This window comes from Mixophyes fleayi, chromosome 3 (assembly GCF_038048845.1).
Source record: "Mixophyes fleayi isolate aMixFle1 chromosome 3, aMixFle1.hap1, whole genome shotgun sequence".
In the NCBI taxonomy this organism is placed as follows: domain Eukaryota; kingdom Metazoa; phylum Chordata; class Amphibia; order Anura; family Limnodynastidae; genus Mixophyes; species Mixophyes fleayi.
In genome coordinates, this window is record NC_134404.1 from 312,691,473 (window position 1) to 312,710,770 (window position 19,298).

The following is a 19,298-nucleotide window of genomic DNA, read 5'->3' on the forward strand; positions in this document are numbered from 1 at the left end:
TGCTGTCTCTCCTAGTTTCACCCATGATGTACCACCCATGGTGTACAGAAATGCCCTCCTTCAAGAACTGCTTTATTGTTGGCAGCTAATAATGCTGCTACCTTGTAATAACAACTCTCAGCAGCCCATTTAAAGAAAAAAAGGAGGTAACCGAGTGAATCAGTCCAAGATATCCCACTATGGGAACGGCCCAGGGGGCAGATACCCTTCTGCCCCCACCCAGCCCCTGTCCCTCACTGTACAGTGCTGGGTATTATGCCAGTACTTTATAAATGAAAGATAATAATGCTAATGATGATAATAATAATAATAATAATAATAATAATAATAATAATAATATTAATAATAATAAAGCAGAATAATGCAAATATATGCACACAGCGGCATTTGCACTGTGGGCCAACATTTGAGCAATTTAATTAGGATGTCTAATGTACACACTGTCAGTGCACACTATACGTTTCCCATTTGAATCTAGCATATTTACGTTAAATGAAAAATAAAGTTTAAATCTGACTACTATAGGGAATAATAGTGTTTATTTATTGCTACACATAACTGAATTAAAGTGATCACAGTCAGCACGCAGTATGCTGCTTGTCTTGTTCCTCGTGGTGTAATAGAAGAAGGAGTTAACACAGAATAGACACAAAAGAACGCAGCCCTCGGGTACTAAAGTCCAAACATAATTCCTTTGCCTGGAGAACAAAGCTTTGTGCTGTGTGTGACTCACACTCCGCACTGTTCCTGCGCCTCCTTACACTTGGCAGCTGGTATGATGTAAGGAATCTCTGAAATGCTGATAACTCTTCACTTTTCCAAGTGCTCAAACCAAAGAAAATACCCCGGAAAAGAAGTTTGCAGCATTCATAGCGCTGTACAAGTACAGCTTCTGGACGTGCTGTTACCTGCAGTCATGTTTACTAGTGCCAGGAAGCCTGGGCGGGGATCATCCATACAGCAGGCTTCATCCCCAGCTTATTACCTGCCCCCTCTGCACCTCTCTCCGTCACAGCTGGGTGGAGATTGAGAATTGCTGCATTCATCAGCCGTGTTCCTGTTCTCTGCGTGGAATCCAGGTGGGCACAGTACAGTGCGGGACACAGGAATCAAAGGTGAGACAACCTGGTCATCACAATACAGTAATCTCTGCTTTGTATGTATGTGGAACAGTTCCTGGGTATTACATACTTACCTAGAAAGCCTCACCTGGTATTCTTAACATTTAGAAACTAGTTTTGTATTTAGTCAGTGCTGTGTTATTCTCTCTGAAAATCACCAATGAGTCATTTCCAGTATTATACTTATTTATGTTTAGTATTAGTATTTTAGAAACTTATATAGGTTTTTGACTTCTAAGAACATGTTACTGCTTTAGCAAATAATTGAATACTATATTAGCTGTCTATTAAAAAAAAACAAAATATGTATTTATATAAAACACAATCTATATGTAGACAGATGTTGTAGTAAACACTTTATAAGGATACAATAAGGCAGCACAGAGTTTGAAGACCTGCGATCTCTTGTATGATAATAAAACCTGATTTTATACTAAGAGGAATATTCAGTCAAATAGTAGATTTTTTATTATTTTGCACATTTGTGTGCGTCTGATATATGAAATGCATTTGACAATGTTTATGTTATTGAATTGCGGTAACCATGTTTTTGTACCTGCGGTTGTTAAGAGGTCACTGGCTTAGTGTAGGTCTGAGACTCCACTTTGTGGGCATCCTAATCTGAGGCTTGAAGCAGTGTTATTATGAAAGTATGGTTAGGAAATACCATATTGTTGCGACTGTAAAGGAACTTATTAATAGTATTTTATTTTGGGTTGCCCAATGATTCTAGTATAGGGAAAAACATTTCAGCAACCAATCAATTCAAAGACACGTTTGATTTTGTAGGACTTATGCCAAAACAGTAATGCAGATGGAAGACAGTCCTCCCTAGCAAAACAGAATATACAAGTTCTTTGGCATTGATGCCCCTGGGGCAGGGGGCATGGCCTCCATTCTCACCAGTGTTCTATATGCATTAAGTTTGTTATGTTTGTTCGCCTCATGTTCAAATGGGTTTACTCAGAGTCTAAATAAGTACTAATGAGTTGACTGGTTTCTGTCTAAACTAGCCTGTGCAAGAGTTTTTAGCAGGGAAATTAGATTGTAAGTTGCAATGGGGTAGAAACTGATAAGCCTAAGGGGCACATTTATCAATCTTATCATAAAGTGAAAAATAGTTTTCAATCCTTATCGCATTGATAAGGATTGAACTATTTCTCAAATTTCTGAAAAATGCAACACAGAAACTGCAGTTCCGGAAAACTGTTGTTTCTGTGATAAAAAGAAAAATCACACTTACCCCGCCTCTTCGGAATGCGATGTCCACGAATCCCCTCCTGGTCCTCTTCATTTTTCTTCCCACTTGAATTTCAAAGAACTGCACATGCACACAGACATCTTCGCTCTGAGCAAGCGGTGAGTGACAGGGAGGGATCATGTGATCCCTCCACACATGCGCTGTCCAGCTCTGCTCTTCGGAGCAGAGCTGACAATTCTTCAATTATGATAATGTACGTCAGCTTCAGCTGGCGTACATTATCATGACAAGTTAACGGAAAAACTTTTTTTTGGAACTTGTTAGATTGCGACTAACGAAAAGGAATGCAAAGCAGCAGATATCCACGATATCTGCTGCGATGCACCCGTCTAAAATATGCGGGACACACAGAGGGACCTGAATTTCACGGTAAGTGCACGATAGTGCACTATTATTATTTGTTAAATATGCCCCTAAATAACTCACAGACTACAGCATGTGTCGTGTAAATGAATGAATAATGTAAGCAAAAGCTTACATTATTTTCCAACGACTGCTGTAAAACTCTGAACAACTGTAAGAGATTTCTACAACAGGTGGAAACTACGAGGGACTTGATATCTATAGCAGTTTGTCTGTTTTATTTTAAGTATTATCTAACTGCACCTTGCTGCTCTTCTGAATGCTGGCAGCTGTATAACTGAAAACCTATTGAAGGTAAATGATTAAGACAATTATGTACAGTGATCAGGTCATGGATGATGTGCTCCTGCCCTCCCCTAGGGCTTGAACAGATGCACTTGTCCAGCAAAAAGTGACTTTTACATATTTACAAGCTCAACCCACAAACTTTATATTTCCCATAAAACAATAAAGTGTAAAAAAAATTCCTTCTTTGACTCCATACTTACAACTGAACTATTCCCTGAATCAACACATCAATAGTTTTGTATAGTAATGCCAATTGAACATGAGGCGAACAATCATAACAAACTTAATGCATGTAGAACACTGGTGAGAATGGAATCCATGTTCCTGCCCCAGGGGCATAAATGCCAACCACTTTGCCTCCAGGCAGCTCATATGACCGAGATATGATGGTCACAATCAGGAATGGTAACTAGTGACTGTCCCAAGCTGAGTTACTTGTATTATTATTCGAGTTTAGCATTCCAAGCATTTGGAGGTATAATACAGTTTATTTGCAAATGTAACACTATATAAATATTCTTTTTACCCATAAAGAATGTAGAAAGTCTGAAACCCATTTTGTGTTAGGAGTTAATTTGCCAGGGTCAGTGACAGAACTACAGTGGGTGCAGAGGGTGGGGCCGCTATGGAGCCCCCCTCAAAGTCTCTTGTGTTTTCATGTAAGGTAGATGAGTGTAGTTTCACTTTTACTGTTACATCTAACTGTAATCTAATGAGTCGGCTGCAAAAATCACTATAACTTATTATTCTTATTGCTGTTATTAAGGGCATAATAAATGAATGTGCTGAACAGGTGTGTTGTGATTCTACTGTTGTATTTTCATCGTTATAATTATGTAATAACATCGCTCACACAGTACAAATATTCTGTAATCCATAGAAAGCAAACAGTTATCAGCCTACAAGAATCAAATGTGCACTAAATTGTGTAACATATGCAGGAGCATAGGAGGAGTAGGGCAAGGGGGCGTTGGCCCATGGTGCTGGGGTGATTAGGGCCCCATGGGGCATCTATGAATAGGGATAAGTAATATATTGGTACTGTATTAATGGACTACTTGTTTTGCGTTGTCACATGATATATTTCGGACACGTCTATGTTATAGAGAGTAGTGAGGGATATTAACCTGCATAGAAATGTGGGGGGATAGTGAAGTACAGGGAAAGGTGGGGGGGGGGGGGGACTGCAAGGGGCTGAGAGAGAGAGTTACATTTATCTGTCCTTATACAAATCATTATCTCCTTTTCAAAATCTCTACCGAAGTTACAAAACATGGCTGCCAGACACAGACGCAGTCAGTCGGCTACACAGACACATGCTTACAACTCTTAGCGCGTCATATGAAGGCAGACTGGGGGATGATTTTACATTTCACAGAGCTCAGAGGGACATTCCAAAGCCTCCCTGCTCACTGCGTCATGTGACTGCGAGCAGATTTGTACATTACTAATAACACTGCCACTATGTCGTACTTGCCTACTCTTCCGGAATATCCGGGAGGCTCCCAAATTTCAGGGGAGGCCTCCTGGACTCCTGGAAGAGTACGGATACCTCCTGGAACCTGTAAAATGCCGAAATTCACGGCACTGAATAGTGGGGGGGGGGGGGCTTAATCACGTCATTAAGCCCCACCCCACTATTTAATACCTTGAATTTCTATATTTTATAGTAGCGGCGGGGCTATAGTGACATAATGGCATCGTCACGCCCCCTTTCCCCCTACCCTCTGTTATCACATGATATGTAGAGACTTAAAAAGTAGGCACGTATGCACTGGGTTTGCTTTACTCATTTCTCTTTCCTCCTCTTGCTTTCATTATGCCACAAACTTTGCTCCCCAAAGTAACAATAAAAATCAAAGTGTGAAAAAAATAGAGACATATGTTTTTGTTTAGTTTTTACTTACACTTGAAAGAGGAAGGTGAGTGCAAAATGTTGGTCTAAGGCTTGTCACTGAAAGTATGTGCACCATTTTATTAAATGAGACTTACTTTGTTGCTTCTGAAACAATATTTTGTCTACTTTTTTTCGTCCGTAAATATTTTTGTCCTTTATAGTTCCTGCAGTTTCTGTATTTTTCCTCTCTTTTCTGAGAACTGCTCATAGCTGCAGGACTCCATGTTTCAGTTCTCACTATCACAGGCTCAGACTTGCCTCCCTGGAAGGCTGAACATACAATGCTCACCCTCCAGACTGACATATTAGGGGGTTAGAAATAGGAATGCAGATAAAGTTTCTGTATATTTTTGTGTTTAGTTTACATGTGAAATTCCATATTGCAATAACAATACTTTTTTATTATTAAGAATAAGTAAAGCATGTGGGCTGAACGCTGTAACACAACAGAACAGGTTTTCATTGCTTGGAAGAAGAGATAAACTTGAGGCAGACACTAGGGTGGTTTACTTAAAAAGGCAAATTGTAATCAGCTATAGTAACCAACCATTAATTAGTGTTTCCATTGTTGTGTGCAAGATAGAGAATGAGAGCAAATGTCTGTTCAGTTGTGGAGAATAACCCCGTTACAAGTATTATTATTATTATTATTATTATCCTTTATTTGTTGGGCGCCACAAGGTTTCCGCAGCGCCGTACACAGTATAAACAGTAGACTATACAGGGTGAAACAGTACAAAACAATAAACAAAAATACCAATACTTCAGAAACTCCAGGCAGGTTAATGCAATAAACACGGAGCAGAAGAACAGGTGAGGAGACAGGAAGGAAGAGGGCCCTGCTCATGCGAGCTTTCATCCTAAGGGAGGGAAAACAGAACAGGCACAAGGGGAGCCAGATGAGGCAAGGGAGGAGAGCGAGTGGAGGAGATGAAGGGGTTATGTGGATGGTTGGTAGGCTTTAAGGAAGAGGTGGGTTTTCAGTGCACGTTTGAAGGAGCACAGAGTAGGAGAGAGGCGGATGGAACGAGGGAGGTCATTCCAGTGAAGGGGGGCTGCACGGGAAAAGTCTTGGATTCTGGAGTGGGAAGAGGTGATAAGGCGTCCATCATTGGCTGAGTGCAGGGAGCGGGCAGGAGTGTGAATGGAGAGGAGGTTAGAGATGTAGGGGGCAGTAAAGTGGGAAAGAGCCTTGTAAGTGGTGGTGAGGAGTTTGAAAAGGATTCTGTAGTTAGCAGAGTCTACTGTGTACAACTGTATGTTACATGAAATGCGTAGCATATGTGATAACAGCCTCTTCTGTACTAAGGGGTGTATTTACCATGGGTTATTACAGCAATATAGAATGTTGTTTCTCCACAATTTACCATATCAGGGTTGCCGGGTGATCCCTGGTGAAAAACACCCAGTTTTCTGTTTCCCAGTAACCTACTGCTGAGGTAAAAGGATGAAGTGCCAATCCACTTCCATATCACACTATTGCGCATGCGCATACTAAACAACGGTGCATGTACACATAATGATATCCTATCCGGCGATGCTGACATCTTGGCAGGGCCGTAACTAGAGCTGTGCGACAGGGGCGTCCGCCCAGGGCGCAACGCTGAACTGGGTGTGACAGAGCTTGACCCAGAATTTCAATTAAATTTAAACTAAACTACGGAGAATGAATATATTAGCACATCTATTCAAATCTGTTATTTCATGGAGATCAGGATTTATATTTATTTTTATTTATCATGAGCAGGGCCATCTTCCCCTCCTGTTCTCATTAACTATAACGTTTTTCACCAGCTACACTGTGCACCTCCTCCTGGGCTCTCTGCGCATTGACTCCTCTCCATTGTCTTAGCACCTCTGTCAGTGGCTCTAAACCTGTTAGATCTACTATACTGTACTAATTACAAACATTGTTTTTGGTGCTGTAAGGAACTTTAGCCATGCAACATGCCCATAAAAATATGAGAAAATATGTAACCTAAGCAGCCAGCCATCTGTACTCTATGCTGCTGGCTGACATCTCCATGATATAGTACTATTCACTAGGCTGCTGGTTTTACTCTTCATAGGATAACACTATGCCGTTTGCTGCTGATGTGATAATACCGTGGCCCGTGAAGCTGGCTATGACAGTTCCAGTTTGTGGTTTAATTTTTCAGGCTAGTATGGTTTGATTTTCTAGTCTAGAAGCAGGTTTAGTTTTTTGCTAGCCTTGTTTGCTCCAGTCCTAGTTTCTTTCTTTGTATATAGTACTAATGTAAAGTACCTTATGGGAGCCCTGCATGACACTGACCCAGATCAATGTCCAATTGATTGGAAAGAGTGGTGACTTGCACCCACATGCCACGGAAACCAGCCTACCATGCCATGTATGTCACTGTCATGTCAGGGATGAAGGTATGTATGGCCTCTTATCTTTTCAATAGAGCTAGCGATCTCCTAAGAAGGAGATAGAAGATTGAGGGGTAAATGTATCATACTCCGGATTCTTCAACTCGCGGGAGTTCGGCGAGATGACAGCTAAAATTTAAAGCGGCGCTGCCTTGTAAAGGCAAGTTTCCCTTTACAAGGCAGCGCCGCTTTAAATTTTAGCTGTCATCTCGCCGAACTCCCACGAGTTGAAGAATCCGGAGTATGATACATTTACCCCTGAGTATCTTACCAATCCATCTGCCTACCCGCATGCCCTCAAGAGCGATGTTTAAAACTAAATGAACATTAAAATATTTTTCATTATATAGTGTAATAGAGGGATCTTTGCTCTATTGATCTACTTTCTGGAATTTAGACAGGATAGAGCTACAGTGAAAGGGGCCCTCAATTTATGGCCCCACTAACCATTGCAAGTATATCGGCCTCCACCAATTCTCTCTCTTTCCCGATAATTCTAAATACATCACTAGGCTGCACACATTGCTACTAACACAGTAAATCAGAGTTTTTTTCAGTTCCGTTCTATGAACTTGGGTTAGCTGTTCAGAAGTGCATTATAAATAACAGGAAGAATAGACAGTGTTAAGAGATGTACAAGTATTTGGGCCAGCTTGGTGCTAAGTTTATAATTTCAGGAAGAGGAAGGGAGGGATGATGGTAGAGAACACTATTAAGTGACAGGGAGATATGTAGGAATCACTGGTGACATAATACGGGTGGAGCTCACTGCTGGCGTAACGTGTGGGGAGCACTGTTGCTGTGAGGTGGTGGGAGGTGTTCCTGCTATAATGTGTATACTGTAGTGAGCTTTGTTGGCATAATGCATTGGAGGGTTCGTCATCATCTTTATTTATAAGGTGCCACGGAATCCGCACTGCCGCACAATCAACAATATACTAATAAGTAAGGGGGAAGAGAAACAATAGAATCGGTGAAAAGCAATACAAGAAGAGACAATAGAGAAAGCTGCTACATTAGAAGACACATAGGAAGAACAAAGGAAACCTTACAAAGAGGACTAGCAGATAGGAGGCAGAGAGGGGCACACAAGAGAGTTAGCGGCGCTGAGAGGAAGAGGTAGGTGGAGCGAGAGGAGGGATGTGTTTAGCATGGGGCAGGGTAACAGATGGAGGTAAAATTGGTGGAGGGTAAGGAGTGGAAGGGGCAGGTTGAGTTTGAAGTATGTGTTTAAAGCGTACCAGTGGCCTACACACATCTGCACCTTAAATAGACACTTGAACAGACAACATATATCTAAATACCAGTATATGTTATATTTAGTGTGTTACAGGTGTACAGAGTCTTATTTTAGAAGCTTATAGATGCATATGTATTAACTAGACTGTAAGCTCCAATGGGGCAGGGAATGATGTGAGTGAGTTCTCTGTACACCGCTGCAGAATTAGTAGCGCTATATAAATAATTAGATGATGATAGTTGTTAGGTATGTGATTGTGATGAAAATATACTAAATAACCCCTTGTTGTCTTAAAGGCCACTTAATTAGTTAATTGATTGGATTCCACCTGTATACAATTAAAGTTTTTCAACTGTTTTCAAAGAGAGATCCCAGAGTTGGTTAGTGCACTTGCAAACAAGAGCTTCATCATGAAGAAGAAACAGCCATCACCAAAAAAACGTTTCAAAAACAAAACAAACTCCACAAAGTCGGTGCCTGAATATATAGATATGAAGTGGATAGGATTGGAAATAATAGTTGTTTTGTTATATTGTTTTGATTGTGAAAGAGGGAAAAGCCTTCTCACATAACAGAGGGTTACTGCTGATGACAACACCGCTGATAAGCCCCACTGGAGGTAAGTTTCATCGGCAAAGCTTATACGACATGTGATGGTGAAAACATTAAAAAATGCTTTATTGTTTGAATAAAGCATATTTTAATGTTTAAGGTTTTTAAATATTTTTTAAACTTTTTAAATTATTTTATGTTTTAACAAATGGGACCCAAATCTGGTCCTTCAGTTTGAAAATCTGGGCTCCACTGCGCATGCACGAGCCAGCAAGCAATCTCACGCATGCGCACATCTGTGACGTCTGTCCCGTCAAAGCCATAAGTTAACCCTTACCGGTGCGCGCCAGTATCGCCGGGACACCTGAATATCGCTCCGCAGCCAAGCCAATGTTTTTTTTAATAAATTGTGACAATATTGCAGCGATAAAACTTCACCCTTCGAAATAAATGATGTATAAAATGTGCTGGGTGCTTGGTATGTCTGACTTATATGAATGCCGCTGTAAAACGTAGACATAGCATTCACGTTTTTATCTTGTAATCTTGACTAATGTAACTATAGATTTATATAAAACACCAATACTTATCACATCCCATATGTGTGGTGTGATGTTTGAACTGTGTTTCTTTGTACCATTCAGTTGTTAAGACAAGTTTTTCTGCAAAATTCACCAAGACTAACAGGGCGTAGATAAAACATTTTCTACTGAATAAATAATCAGTTCATTTTTTTTATGCTGCATGTAAAAAACATATTAAGATTGTATCAGGAGGAAGCGTGGAAATAAATATTTATATAGATCGGTGTTAGACCAACTTGTATTTGTGGAAAAGTACAACCAGGCCTGGAGCCCTAAACATACAGCAGACCAGGGTGAATGGAATCTTCATGACATCGGTTGGTTAATTGCAACTTGTAGGCTAAATTTCTGATGAGGTTTTACATTTTTTTACTGAATAATTAAATATTCATTACATTATTACATTGTAGATCTATCATGCTGAAATTAACATGTTCAAGGTAGTAAATCCAAGCCAGCACTAACTTTAACACCAATTACGTTTCTCTTTGGAAACACTTTTTGGTGTCATCTTTGCATGTTGGCTATTATAGATGAAATGGAGAATATTCAGCAGTTCTATATGTAAAAGATATAGCAACATAATGCAGTTACTTGAAACCATATCTGAACTTGAAGATTTTACAATAGAGCTGCAGGATCCACTAGTTTAGTTAACTCTGAGGTTCAACAATCTATTTTATGTCCTTGATGCTTTTTAATGCATGGGGGAGTAAGGGCCAGAGCTATGGTATTGTACTTGCTTGATTACCAGGTCTTGGACTACTTATTTGTTTAATGGGCAAGTGGAAAGTTATATTCCATGTATTTTTTTCATCCACTAGATTTTAAAGCTCCCTCACAGGTCTGCACTTATTTTGTCTATCTCGTATGTCCCAGTTTTCTACATACTTGCCAACTTTTTTAAACTTCTTTCCGGGAGATCCCAGGCAGGGGGGCGTGGTTGGAGGACTGGGCGCGGTGAATCGTGGCATTTAGGCCCCGCCCCCATGGCAAAATGCCATTTTTGTTGCGGGTGCGGGGCCAAAATGAAGCGATTCACCACGAATCACGTCATTTTGACAGCAAGATGCCGTTTGCGGGATATTTGCCTGCTCTCCTGGGAGTCTGGGAGACCTAACCGAATTTCGTGAGTCTCCTGGACATTCCGGGAGAGTTGGCAAGTATGGTTTTATGTATGCTCCATTTTCCCCACTGTCTGGCACTGTGACACCTTATAAAGCAATGACAGTAATAGTCATTAAGTTATGCTTGTCAGGATCCACAGAAAGATAAAACAGATTCTAGCATTACATTTAATATTTCTGAATAATAACATTTAGTTGGATAAACACTTTCTCTTTCTCTATGTAGATCTGTGAACATCTGAGAATGACGCACACAGCAGCAGTAGGGCCAGCTTCATGGGAGCTGCGTGTGGCTGTGGATCAACAGAACGAGGGAGAGAATCAGGATGTCACAATAAGAGTGTCTGGAGATCTTCACATTGGTGGAGTCATATTCAGGCTTGTAGAACAAATTGGTAAGTAGTTATTCCACATTATCTAGTATCGGCTTACACTGTAGCTGCTAACTGTCTCTAATTTCAAGCACAGTACTGAGTTTTGAAATTTGCTCATGACACTGTCATTGTGGCTAATACAGAACAACATAGGATCTGGATGGAATTCTCTGTATCTTTTCTGTGTGATGTAAACTTATAGTACGGTATATAAAATAAGATTATTCTAAGTGGAGTATAATTGTAATGTCCTAGTATATAGTGTAATTATGATCATACCCAGTGATTATGTTATGTTGCAGGTTTTGTGGAATATGTCTGTATTGTGTATAACAGAGTTCTGTTGTGATCATGTCCAGTGATCAGGTCATGTTGGGTTGATGTAGTGTCATATGACTGTAAAATAGTGTAATAATATTGTACTATGATCATGTCCAGTGGTCAGGTCATGTTGGGTTGATGTATTATCCTATGACTGTAAAACAGTGTAAAATTATTGTACTATGATCACGTCCAGTGATCAGGTCATGTTGGGTTGATGTATTATCCTATGACTGTAAAACAGTGTAATATTATTGTACTATGATCACGTCCAGTGATCAGGTCATGTTGGGTTGATGTATTATCCTATGACTGTAAAACAGTGTAATATTATTGTACTATGATCACGTCCAGTGATCAGGTCATGTTGGGTTGATGTATTATCCTATGACTGTAAAACAGTGTAATATTATTATACTATGATCATGTCCAGTGGTCAGGTCATGTTAGGTTGATGTAATGTCCAATGTCTGTATAGAGTGAAATTGAATTGTATTATGAGCTTGTCCAGTGGTCAGGTCATGTCTGCCTGTATAATGTTCTATGTCTGTACAAAGTGTAATATAATTGTATTATGACCATGTCTGTTGGTCAGGTTGTACATTTATGAAACGATGCCTACCGGCCTTAACATCAGCGGAACGATCTGATTAAATAGCATAGATTCTGTTGAATTAATGATGTTTTTTGTTGACATACTGTAGTTCTGTATTAGAAAATGGGATAATCATAAAGAAAAGAATAAGGAGTGTTAGTGATTTCAAGTAACATGTATGATACCCATTTTTATACCCCTATGTTGGAAAACCAGAGCAAACCTTTTAACACGAAGCTTGCTTAATATATAAAATTCACTCCCTGTTTCTTTTTAATGCCTAAGGCACCCCCATGACTGTCACCTCCCTGCCTAGCAAGCATTAAAATGTATTCTAACATAAAATGTATTCTACAACACAACATTAAAGGGGGAGAAATTGTGCTGCACTGTTTTTGAGCATCGTAAAATGTGAATTTTGCCCACTTGTAAAATATTTTCTGTACTCTTCATATTACACAGTATACTATGTCAAGTCTTTGAGTGCTCAACAATGTGGTACAGGTTCAGTCTGTCTATGTCTGTGTCTTTTAGATATTGTTTTACAAAAAGGAATTAGTGGCCTCAAGGTAAAATGCTGTGACACAAAGGAAGCTCTGTTTATTTCCCTTTATTTGTGTTTTAGAAGATACTGTATCTCTCTGCCCTGGGCACCAGAGGAAATACATTGTAAACCTTCTAAATATCTTTTACTCATGTAGATCATATATACTTTATCCAGGTGTGACCAAGGGTAAATCTCCAAGAGTCCATTACTTCACTTAATACATATCTGCATTGGTTGTCATTCTTCAAATTCCTTACAGTATATGAATTACATTTCTATCGTAGCACATGTCTGTCAGTCTGGGCGTGCTGGGTATGTTCCAGAGCTGTTTGCTTTTATTGTGCTTTTAGAAATACCATTTGGGTTCCATATTTGCCTGACTCTATAGGAAGAATAGATAGATAAACATGGAAAGTTGTCCTGCTTTGGTTTGAAATTAGTTGGGGTCTACTTTGACATTGCCATGATCTGGCCTAATTTTTCCCCAAATCTCACATGTCCTCAAAAAGGAGTCAAACCATATCTCCCAAAGAGCCCAGGGGTAAACGGCTACACAGCTAGTTGGAACTAGAGATGCTCAGGCTCGGTTCCCCGATAACCGAGCCGGCTCAGTACTTTTGCGCTTTTATCGGATTTCAAAACGAGGCAAAACGTCATAGTTACGTTGACGGATCTCGATATTTTTGGATCCCTTTTTAAGATCCAACATAATGGTGGGTGGGAGGGAGGGCGGGCCCAAGACAATTCCATCTTGGGAGGGAGGGCGGTCCCAAGGACAATTCCATCTTGCACCATTTTTCTTTTCTGCCACTGCTGTGTGCCAATGTGTCCTAGATGTGCTAGGAACTGCCGTGTGTTTGTGTCATTGCTCTGTCGCTTAGCATCCAGCCAGGTCGCTGCAGTCTTTGTTTGAAAGTGTATGAAAATAATATTGTGACCTGTGAGATGGTCAAATTATGAGTGCAAATGACTTGAAATTAGTGTTATTAAGGTTAATAATAATATAGGAACAAAAAAAGAACAAAATTATGTGATTTTAGCATATTTTAGGATTTTTTCTAAAAAAAAGCTAATCCAGATCCAAAACCAAAACCAGTTCACGGGAGTCCGTGATCTTCTCTAGTTGAAACACCTAGAACTCAGAGAGTTCTGGTATATTAGGAATCATTTTCCTAGGTGGTAGTGCAGCTTTAGTCTGCCACTCAACATTCCGGGGTAAAAAGTTAGGACAGCATTGGCCATGGCTCTGACCTGCCCCGTCATAGCCACAAATTGGTAAGTCCGGACCTGTATCTGTAGGGGCGTGACTAAACAACTCTATTTATAATATAAATGTCCTTTCCTAAAAGAAATTAAATGATGTCTGTACACAACAATTAATATATGTATATTAAGATTATGGAAGAAATATACTTTGTTGTGCCGTGGCTATGTGTCACCTCTCCTGTTAAGCTTCACCCTTTGTTGATCTCGAAGGGAAATTGGTTTAAAGATAAAAGAAAGGTCACCTGAGGCACAGTTGTAAAAGTATGAATATAAACTAACAATGTTGAAAGACTACTTTTAAGTGTCAGTTTCCTAGTACTGTATTGTTTGATTGTGTTCAAGAGATATGCCCATCGTTCTTTTATATTTGTATAGTGGTATTGCAGAATTTAATCTTCCTCATGCCTAGTACGATCTTTCTTACTGATTTCAACCATCATTTAATCTCCTATTCCAACCGGTCCCATGAACTGCCAACCTATCCCTCAAAATCCCTTTAATTGCCGTGAACATAGATCTCTCTCCCCCAGATCCGCCATTGGCTGGCATCCCCTCAGTTTTCGGCCCTGGCTGTGGCACAAGATGTACCACCTTAGTTACAGTTCTGTGCAAGAGAACGAGTTTAACAGGAAATTCTATTAAAAAATAAATACCTTTTGAGAATGACATTTGACTTTTTTAATGCAGTCTTTAGGGAAAATTCAGATTCAGAATCACATTACAGATCTACATATGTCAGTTTTATATAATAAATAGTACAAAGCACTGATTCTATAAATGACCTGCCCAAGCCACAGCCAGTGGAGACTTTACAGGATGCTGCGGGTCCTGTGTGAGATAGGGGAAGTAAATTGCTTTGAAACCTCTCATTTTTTGAAGCTGCCCTAACTTCTAGGAAAATATTTTCCTAGGATGCCCCATTCTCTAACCAGAGACCTGATGGCTGCTACATGCTGCCGTGTTTCCTGATGCTCTGCCTGTTCTGTAATACAGAAACAGCAAATTAATTTTGTTAAACAAACTTAGGGGAGGGGGTGCATGAGCAGGAGGACCAATCACAAGCTAGAATCTCTTGATTGCGGGCTTGTGATTGGTCTTCCCACTATTCAAGCACTCAGCCCTTTCCCCGGCTAATTTTCAGTTGGACCGTGCTGCCCGATGTTCCAGAACTGAATTTGCGCTGCAGGGCTACAGTTTTACAAAAAAAACTGCCCTTTATATCTTTTAAAAACAAGACAGCAAAATAGTGGGTCACTCATAGTTATGCACCTTGCCACTAAGTTACCCTTCGTGGCCTGTGCATAGATACGCCCTAGCAGCCCATGTGTTTGTTATGGAGGGCCCACAGCAGGTGTGAGGGCTGGCATGCACTTTCTGTTTCTTTACAATTCCACGAGGAGTCACGTGGCTTTCGATTCCCTTATTTTCCTTAGGACAGATGTTTGTCATTCAGCTATTTGGGTGGAGGCCGAGTGCAGTTTTTTTTAGGTCATATTCCTGTTCCTCATGTCTGAGTGGTTAGATGCCTAGAGTGCAGTAAAAATAAATTTTTTCCTAAAGGTGTTTTGGTAGCCAATAGTGGTAATAACTACAGAAATCTATTAATAAAATGACTAAAAAATATATATAAATAATTATATGAATTTAGATAATTAATAAATTGATGATTATTAATTGATGAAAAATAAACCAGGAGGTGTAATGATAAATGAATGAGGGATATTGTTATAGAATAATATAATACAATACTGATGGCGGGTCTACATTGGCATTTCTTCTCACTAGATATAGTGCAGGATTTCTAGATCGTGATAATACTTTCTTACAGAATATTGCATTATCTCCCATTAACTGTAAACTGTATTGTTCCTGTAGTTCCCTCAAAGATAACATAGCAAATTATGCTGGCCACAAGTGCTGCAATTTCCGCATAAATGTTGCCCAGTTGGCCTGATTTCGCAGTGTGTGTGATCATAAAATGACAACAATGCTAAAATCTATCAAATCTTTATTCAGAAAATCGCATTATTTTGACCCTGCGACGTAATGACGCCAATGCTTAATTTTACAGTGGAGTATGGGGTCAAATGCCTGAGAATTGCAGCATTTTGGATCTAAATCTGCCCACTTCACTTGGAAGTGGGCAGATGCAGTAGGCTGCTATACTCTCCCATGAATCCAGAAGACCTACCCGGAATCTGGGAATCTCCCGCACATTTCCGGGAGAGTTGGCAAGTATGGTTCGCTGTACAGAGCTGCGGAATTAGTCGCACTTTATAAATAATTAGATGATGATGATGATAATAAATCCATTACCAAATGTCACCTACAAGTTTTATGCCCCCCACTGCTGCAGTGTCTTATGTTGGCCTTAAGCTCCTTTAATTCACTGTTTGTTTTCTTTGTAACACAATCAAACCCAGATTGCACCAAACAAGGGACTTTCACATTCAAAATCAAAGCACAGTAGCAGAATGTTTCAATACTGGTGGAACAGACTTTATTTATATGGTTCATCTAGATGCAGGAACATTGTTCGTGCTTCAATGAAGGTTTGGATATATTGACTTTCTGCTAATACAAAAGGTTTTCATGTCCTTTCCTTTTTGAGGGCCAATGTCTCATGACAGACCTAGATGCATACTACAAGAGAGAAACGGCTGCTGAGGCACCAATTAATTAATGAAAGTTTTCTCATGCCCATCAAATCAGGGTCTCAAGTTCTAACCTTCCCTCGGACATCATTCGGATCAGTCAGTAGAGTCGACTTGAATGGTTAACTTAGTGGAATACTTGGTGTGATCCTGAGGTGAAGGTGCCCCACAGCTACTAAATGAATTATGGCTATCCTACAATCTCCTTATATCTCGTTAAGAATACAAAGGTTATAGATTGCGCCCCCTTCTGACTTAACAATAATGGAGCTCTATAATGTGTTCAGTATAACAGTTTTGAGAAGAGTGTTATGGCTGTTGGATTGTATAGCAGCTGGTCTGGGAGGTGAGCTTCACTGGCCTCTAGGAGAACAAAAGAAGGAAAAGTGTATATAATATGGGTCATCATTCTGAGTCATAAATATCCCAAGTAGTATTTAGGTATTCATACAAGACACATAATGAGTGTAATAGTTCAACTTCATATCTTCTACAGAATGTGTTTTAATGGTCTTTATTTTGGCTTGCCTTTTAGGTGTTTCTAGGGACTGGTCAGACTATGCACTTTGGTGGGAACAAAAGAACTTCTGGCTGCTGAAGACGCATTGGACCCTAGACAAATATGGAATTCAGGCCAATGCAAAGCTGTTCTTCACCCCTCAGCACAGGCTCCTGCGTCTCCGATTACCAAACATGAAAACTGTTAGACTAAAAGTGAATTTTTCATCGCTGGTCTTCAAGGCAGTTCTAGAAATCTGCAGAACGCTCAGTAAGTAAAACAACATCTACATCTGTTTTATATTCTGCAAAGATACGATAAGTGCAACAGAGAACCGCTGATTGCTATCAAGGACACATACTATATTAGACAGCTCAGCAGTCAGGTATTACACGTTTCTGCCATGTGCTGTAGAGAGATGATGATGTTTTCATAAATTAACAAGCAGTAATGACATAAAACAACTGTACGTGAGCGTATGTTTGTAGAACACTCCGTGCTGTATTTGTTCCAATGCATTACATGGTGAAGCAATGCAAATATTCTACCATTATAATGATTTGACCCCTAGGCGTACTGAGCCACTGCAGTCTATGGGGTCTTTTACGAATTGGGCTTGCAGTGACATAAGTGCAATTGTGCCATCACTTTTAGGTCATGTGCTTCTAATAACATGGTGGCACACAATTATAGGCACTCAGTACGGAGCGAGCAAACGTTCCATGGATGATGGATGGATAGGGAGGTGGTTCTTCACAAATGTGCATGTTTTAAAGCATCTGATCCACGAAAGAAAATTTTTTAATTTTTATATATCAGGGGCGCACGCAAGGGGGGTTTCTGGTTCTGGTCCCTATATAGCGGCACTGTACTATACAGCAGCCACGGCGCTGTCAAAGAAGCGTTTGCGGCGGTACTGTACAGTAGTACAATACAGCACTGCCGCGGACGCTTCTTTGACAGCGCCGTGGCTGCTGTATAGTACAGTGCCGCTGAAATGGAGCTGCAGCTCTACCTATGGTTTTTTTTTTGTGGGGGGGTTAAAAATTCTGCGTACGCCCCTGTATATAGTTTACACAAAGGAAAATGAATATTTCTTGCTTGAAATAAAGGCATCCCCAGTGTCCCCTTACTGTCGGGAGTTATAGAACACAGAAATGATGCTCAAACAAGCAAGGCAATGGAAGAAACACAAAAAAACTTAATGAGGTTGATTGGCCAAAGTGATAATAAAATGCAGTTACTGAAGGTGGTTTTACCATGTTCAAAACATGAGTCTTTGCATTCCATCTTCAAGGTTGCAATGATCTCATACTTAGATCGCGCACTTAAATTATGCAGGGTTTTTGTTTTCACACATGCAAAGTGCATAAGACTTGGCTGAAAACTGACAGGTTGTCTGATCAGAATGAACTCTAGTTAATAATTTAAGTGGCTTTATATGGAACCTTTCTGATAAAATTTACAACCTTTAGAATAAGATGTAAAATGTAAAAAAGAAATAAATAAGATATTTGATCTGTTGGAGAAACATTTATTTCTGTGCACGAAGAGGGAAACCACTTATGCAATATTACTTCAGCTCTTAAAAGCACAGATGATAACGATGTCCTAAATTCTGTCATGGTACGGAACTTTTGCATATTTATTTATAAATCTTATTAGATATATTTTAATATTGACACACGTTGTACATTCATTAGACATTGTTGTTCTTTAAAAGGCCACACATTTATTGCCTGGAATGCACCCGTCTCTAGTGCAAAGTTTATTTATCTAGGGTGGCCGGGAGTTATGTTTTATATATGTTTATATATGATCCTTGTCCTTAGAGAAGCAATCTCTTTCAAGCAGGAGTGGCGGGCACATGTACTGCAGCATGTAAACATTGTCATAAAATGGCTCATTGTTTTAATAAAATAACACCTATTGTTTTGCATGATCTGCAAGCGTAACCAATGGAAAAAGAAGTGAAGGCATCTACCCATAACAGTGTCTGGCAGATAACATAGATGCTGCTTGGGGCCGTGGAATTTCATTGAGTAATGCAGACATACCTCCGATCCCACAGAACATGACCATGCTTGAACTCTTGTAAATAGTGCTGTAAATGAGATGTTATCTTCTTGAACAGCTAAATTGCACTATTTATAAATAAGACTGTGTCACTTTTAGTTTTCCATAAGTGTTCAGTAAAACATGGAGAATCATGGGTCTC

General features: G+C 39.8%; 1 protein-coding gene across 1 annotated transcript in view; it reads left to right on the plus strand.

Moving 5' to 3' along the window:
* The first annotated feature begins 999 nt into the window (after nt 1-999).
* FERMT1 (FERM domain containing kindlin 1) overlaps nt 1,000-19,298 on the plus strand; it is a 42,042-nt gene continuing 23,743 nt past the window's right edge. The window contains exons 1-3 of the mRNA XM_075204002.1: nt 1,000-1,115; nt 11,051-11,219; nt 17,117-17,350. Coding sequence (XP_075060103.1) covers nt 11,069-11,219; nt 17,117-17,350 — 385 coding nt within the window. The 5' untranslated portion in view covers nt 1,000-1,115; nt 11,051-11,068. The remainder of the gene's footprint in view (nt 1,116-11,050; nt 11,220-17,116; nt 17,351-19,298) is intronic.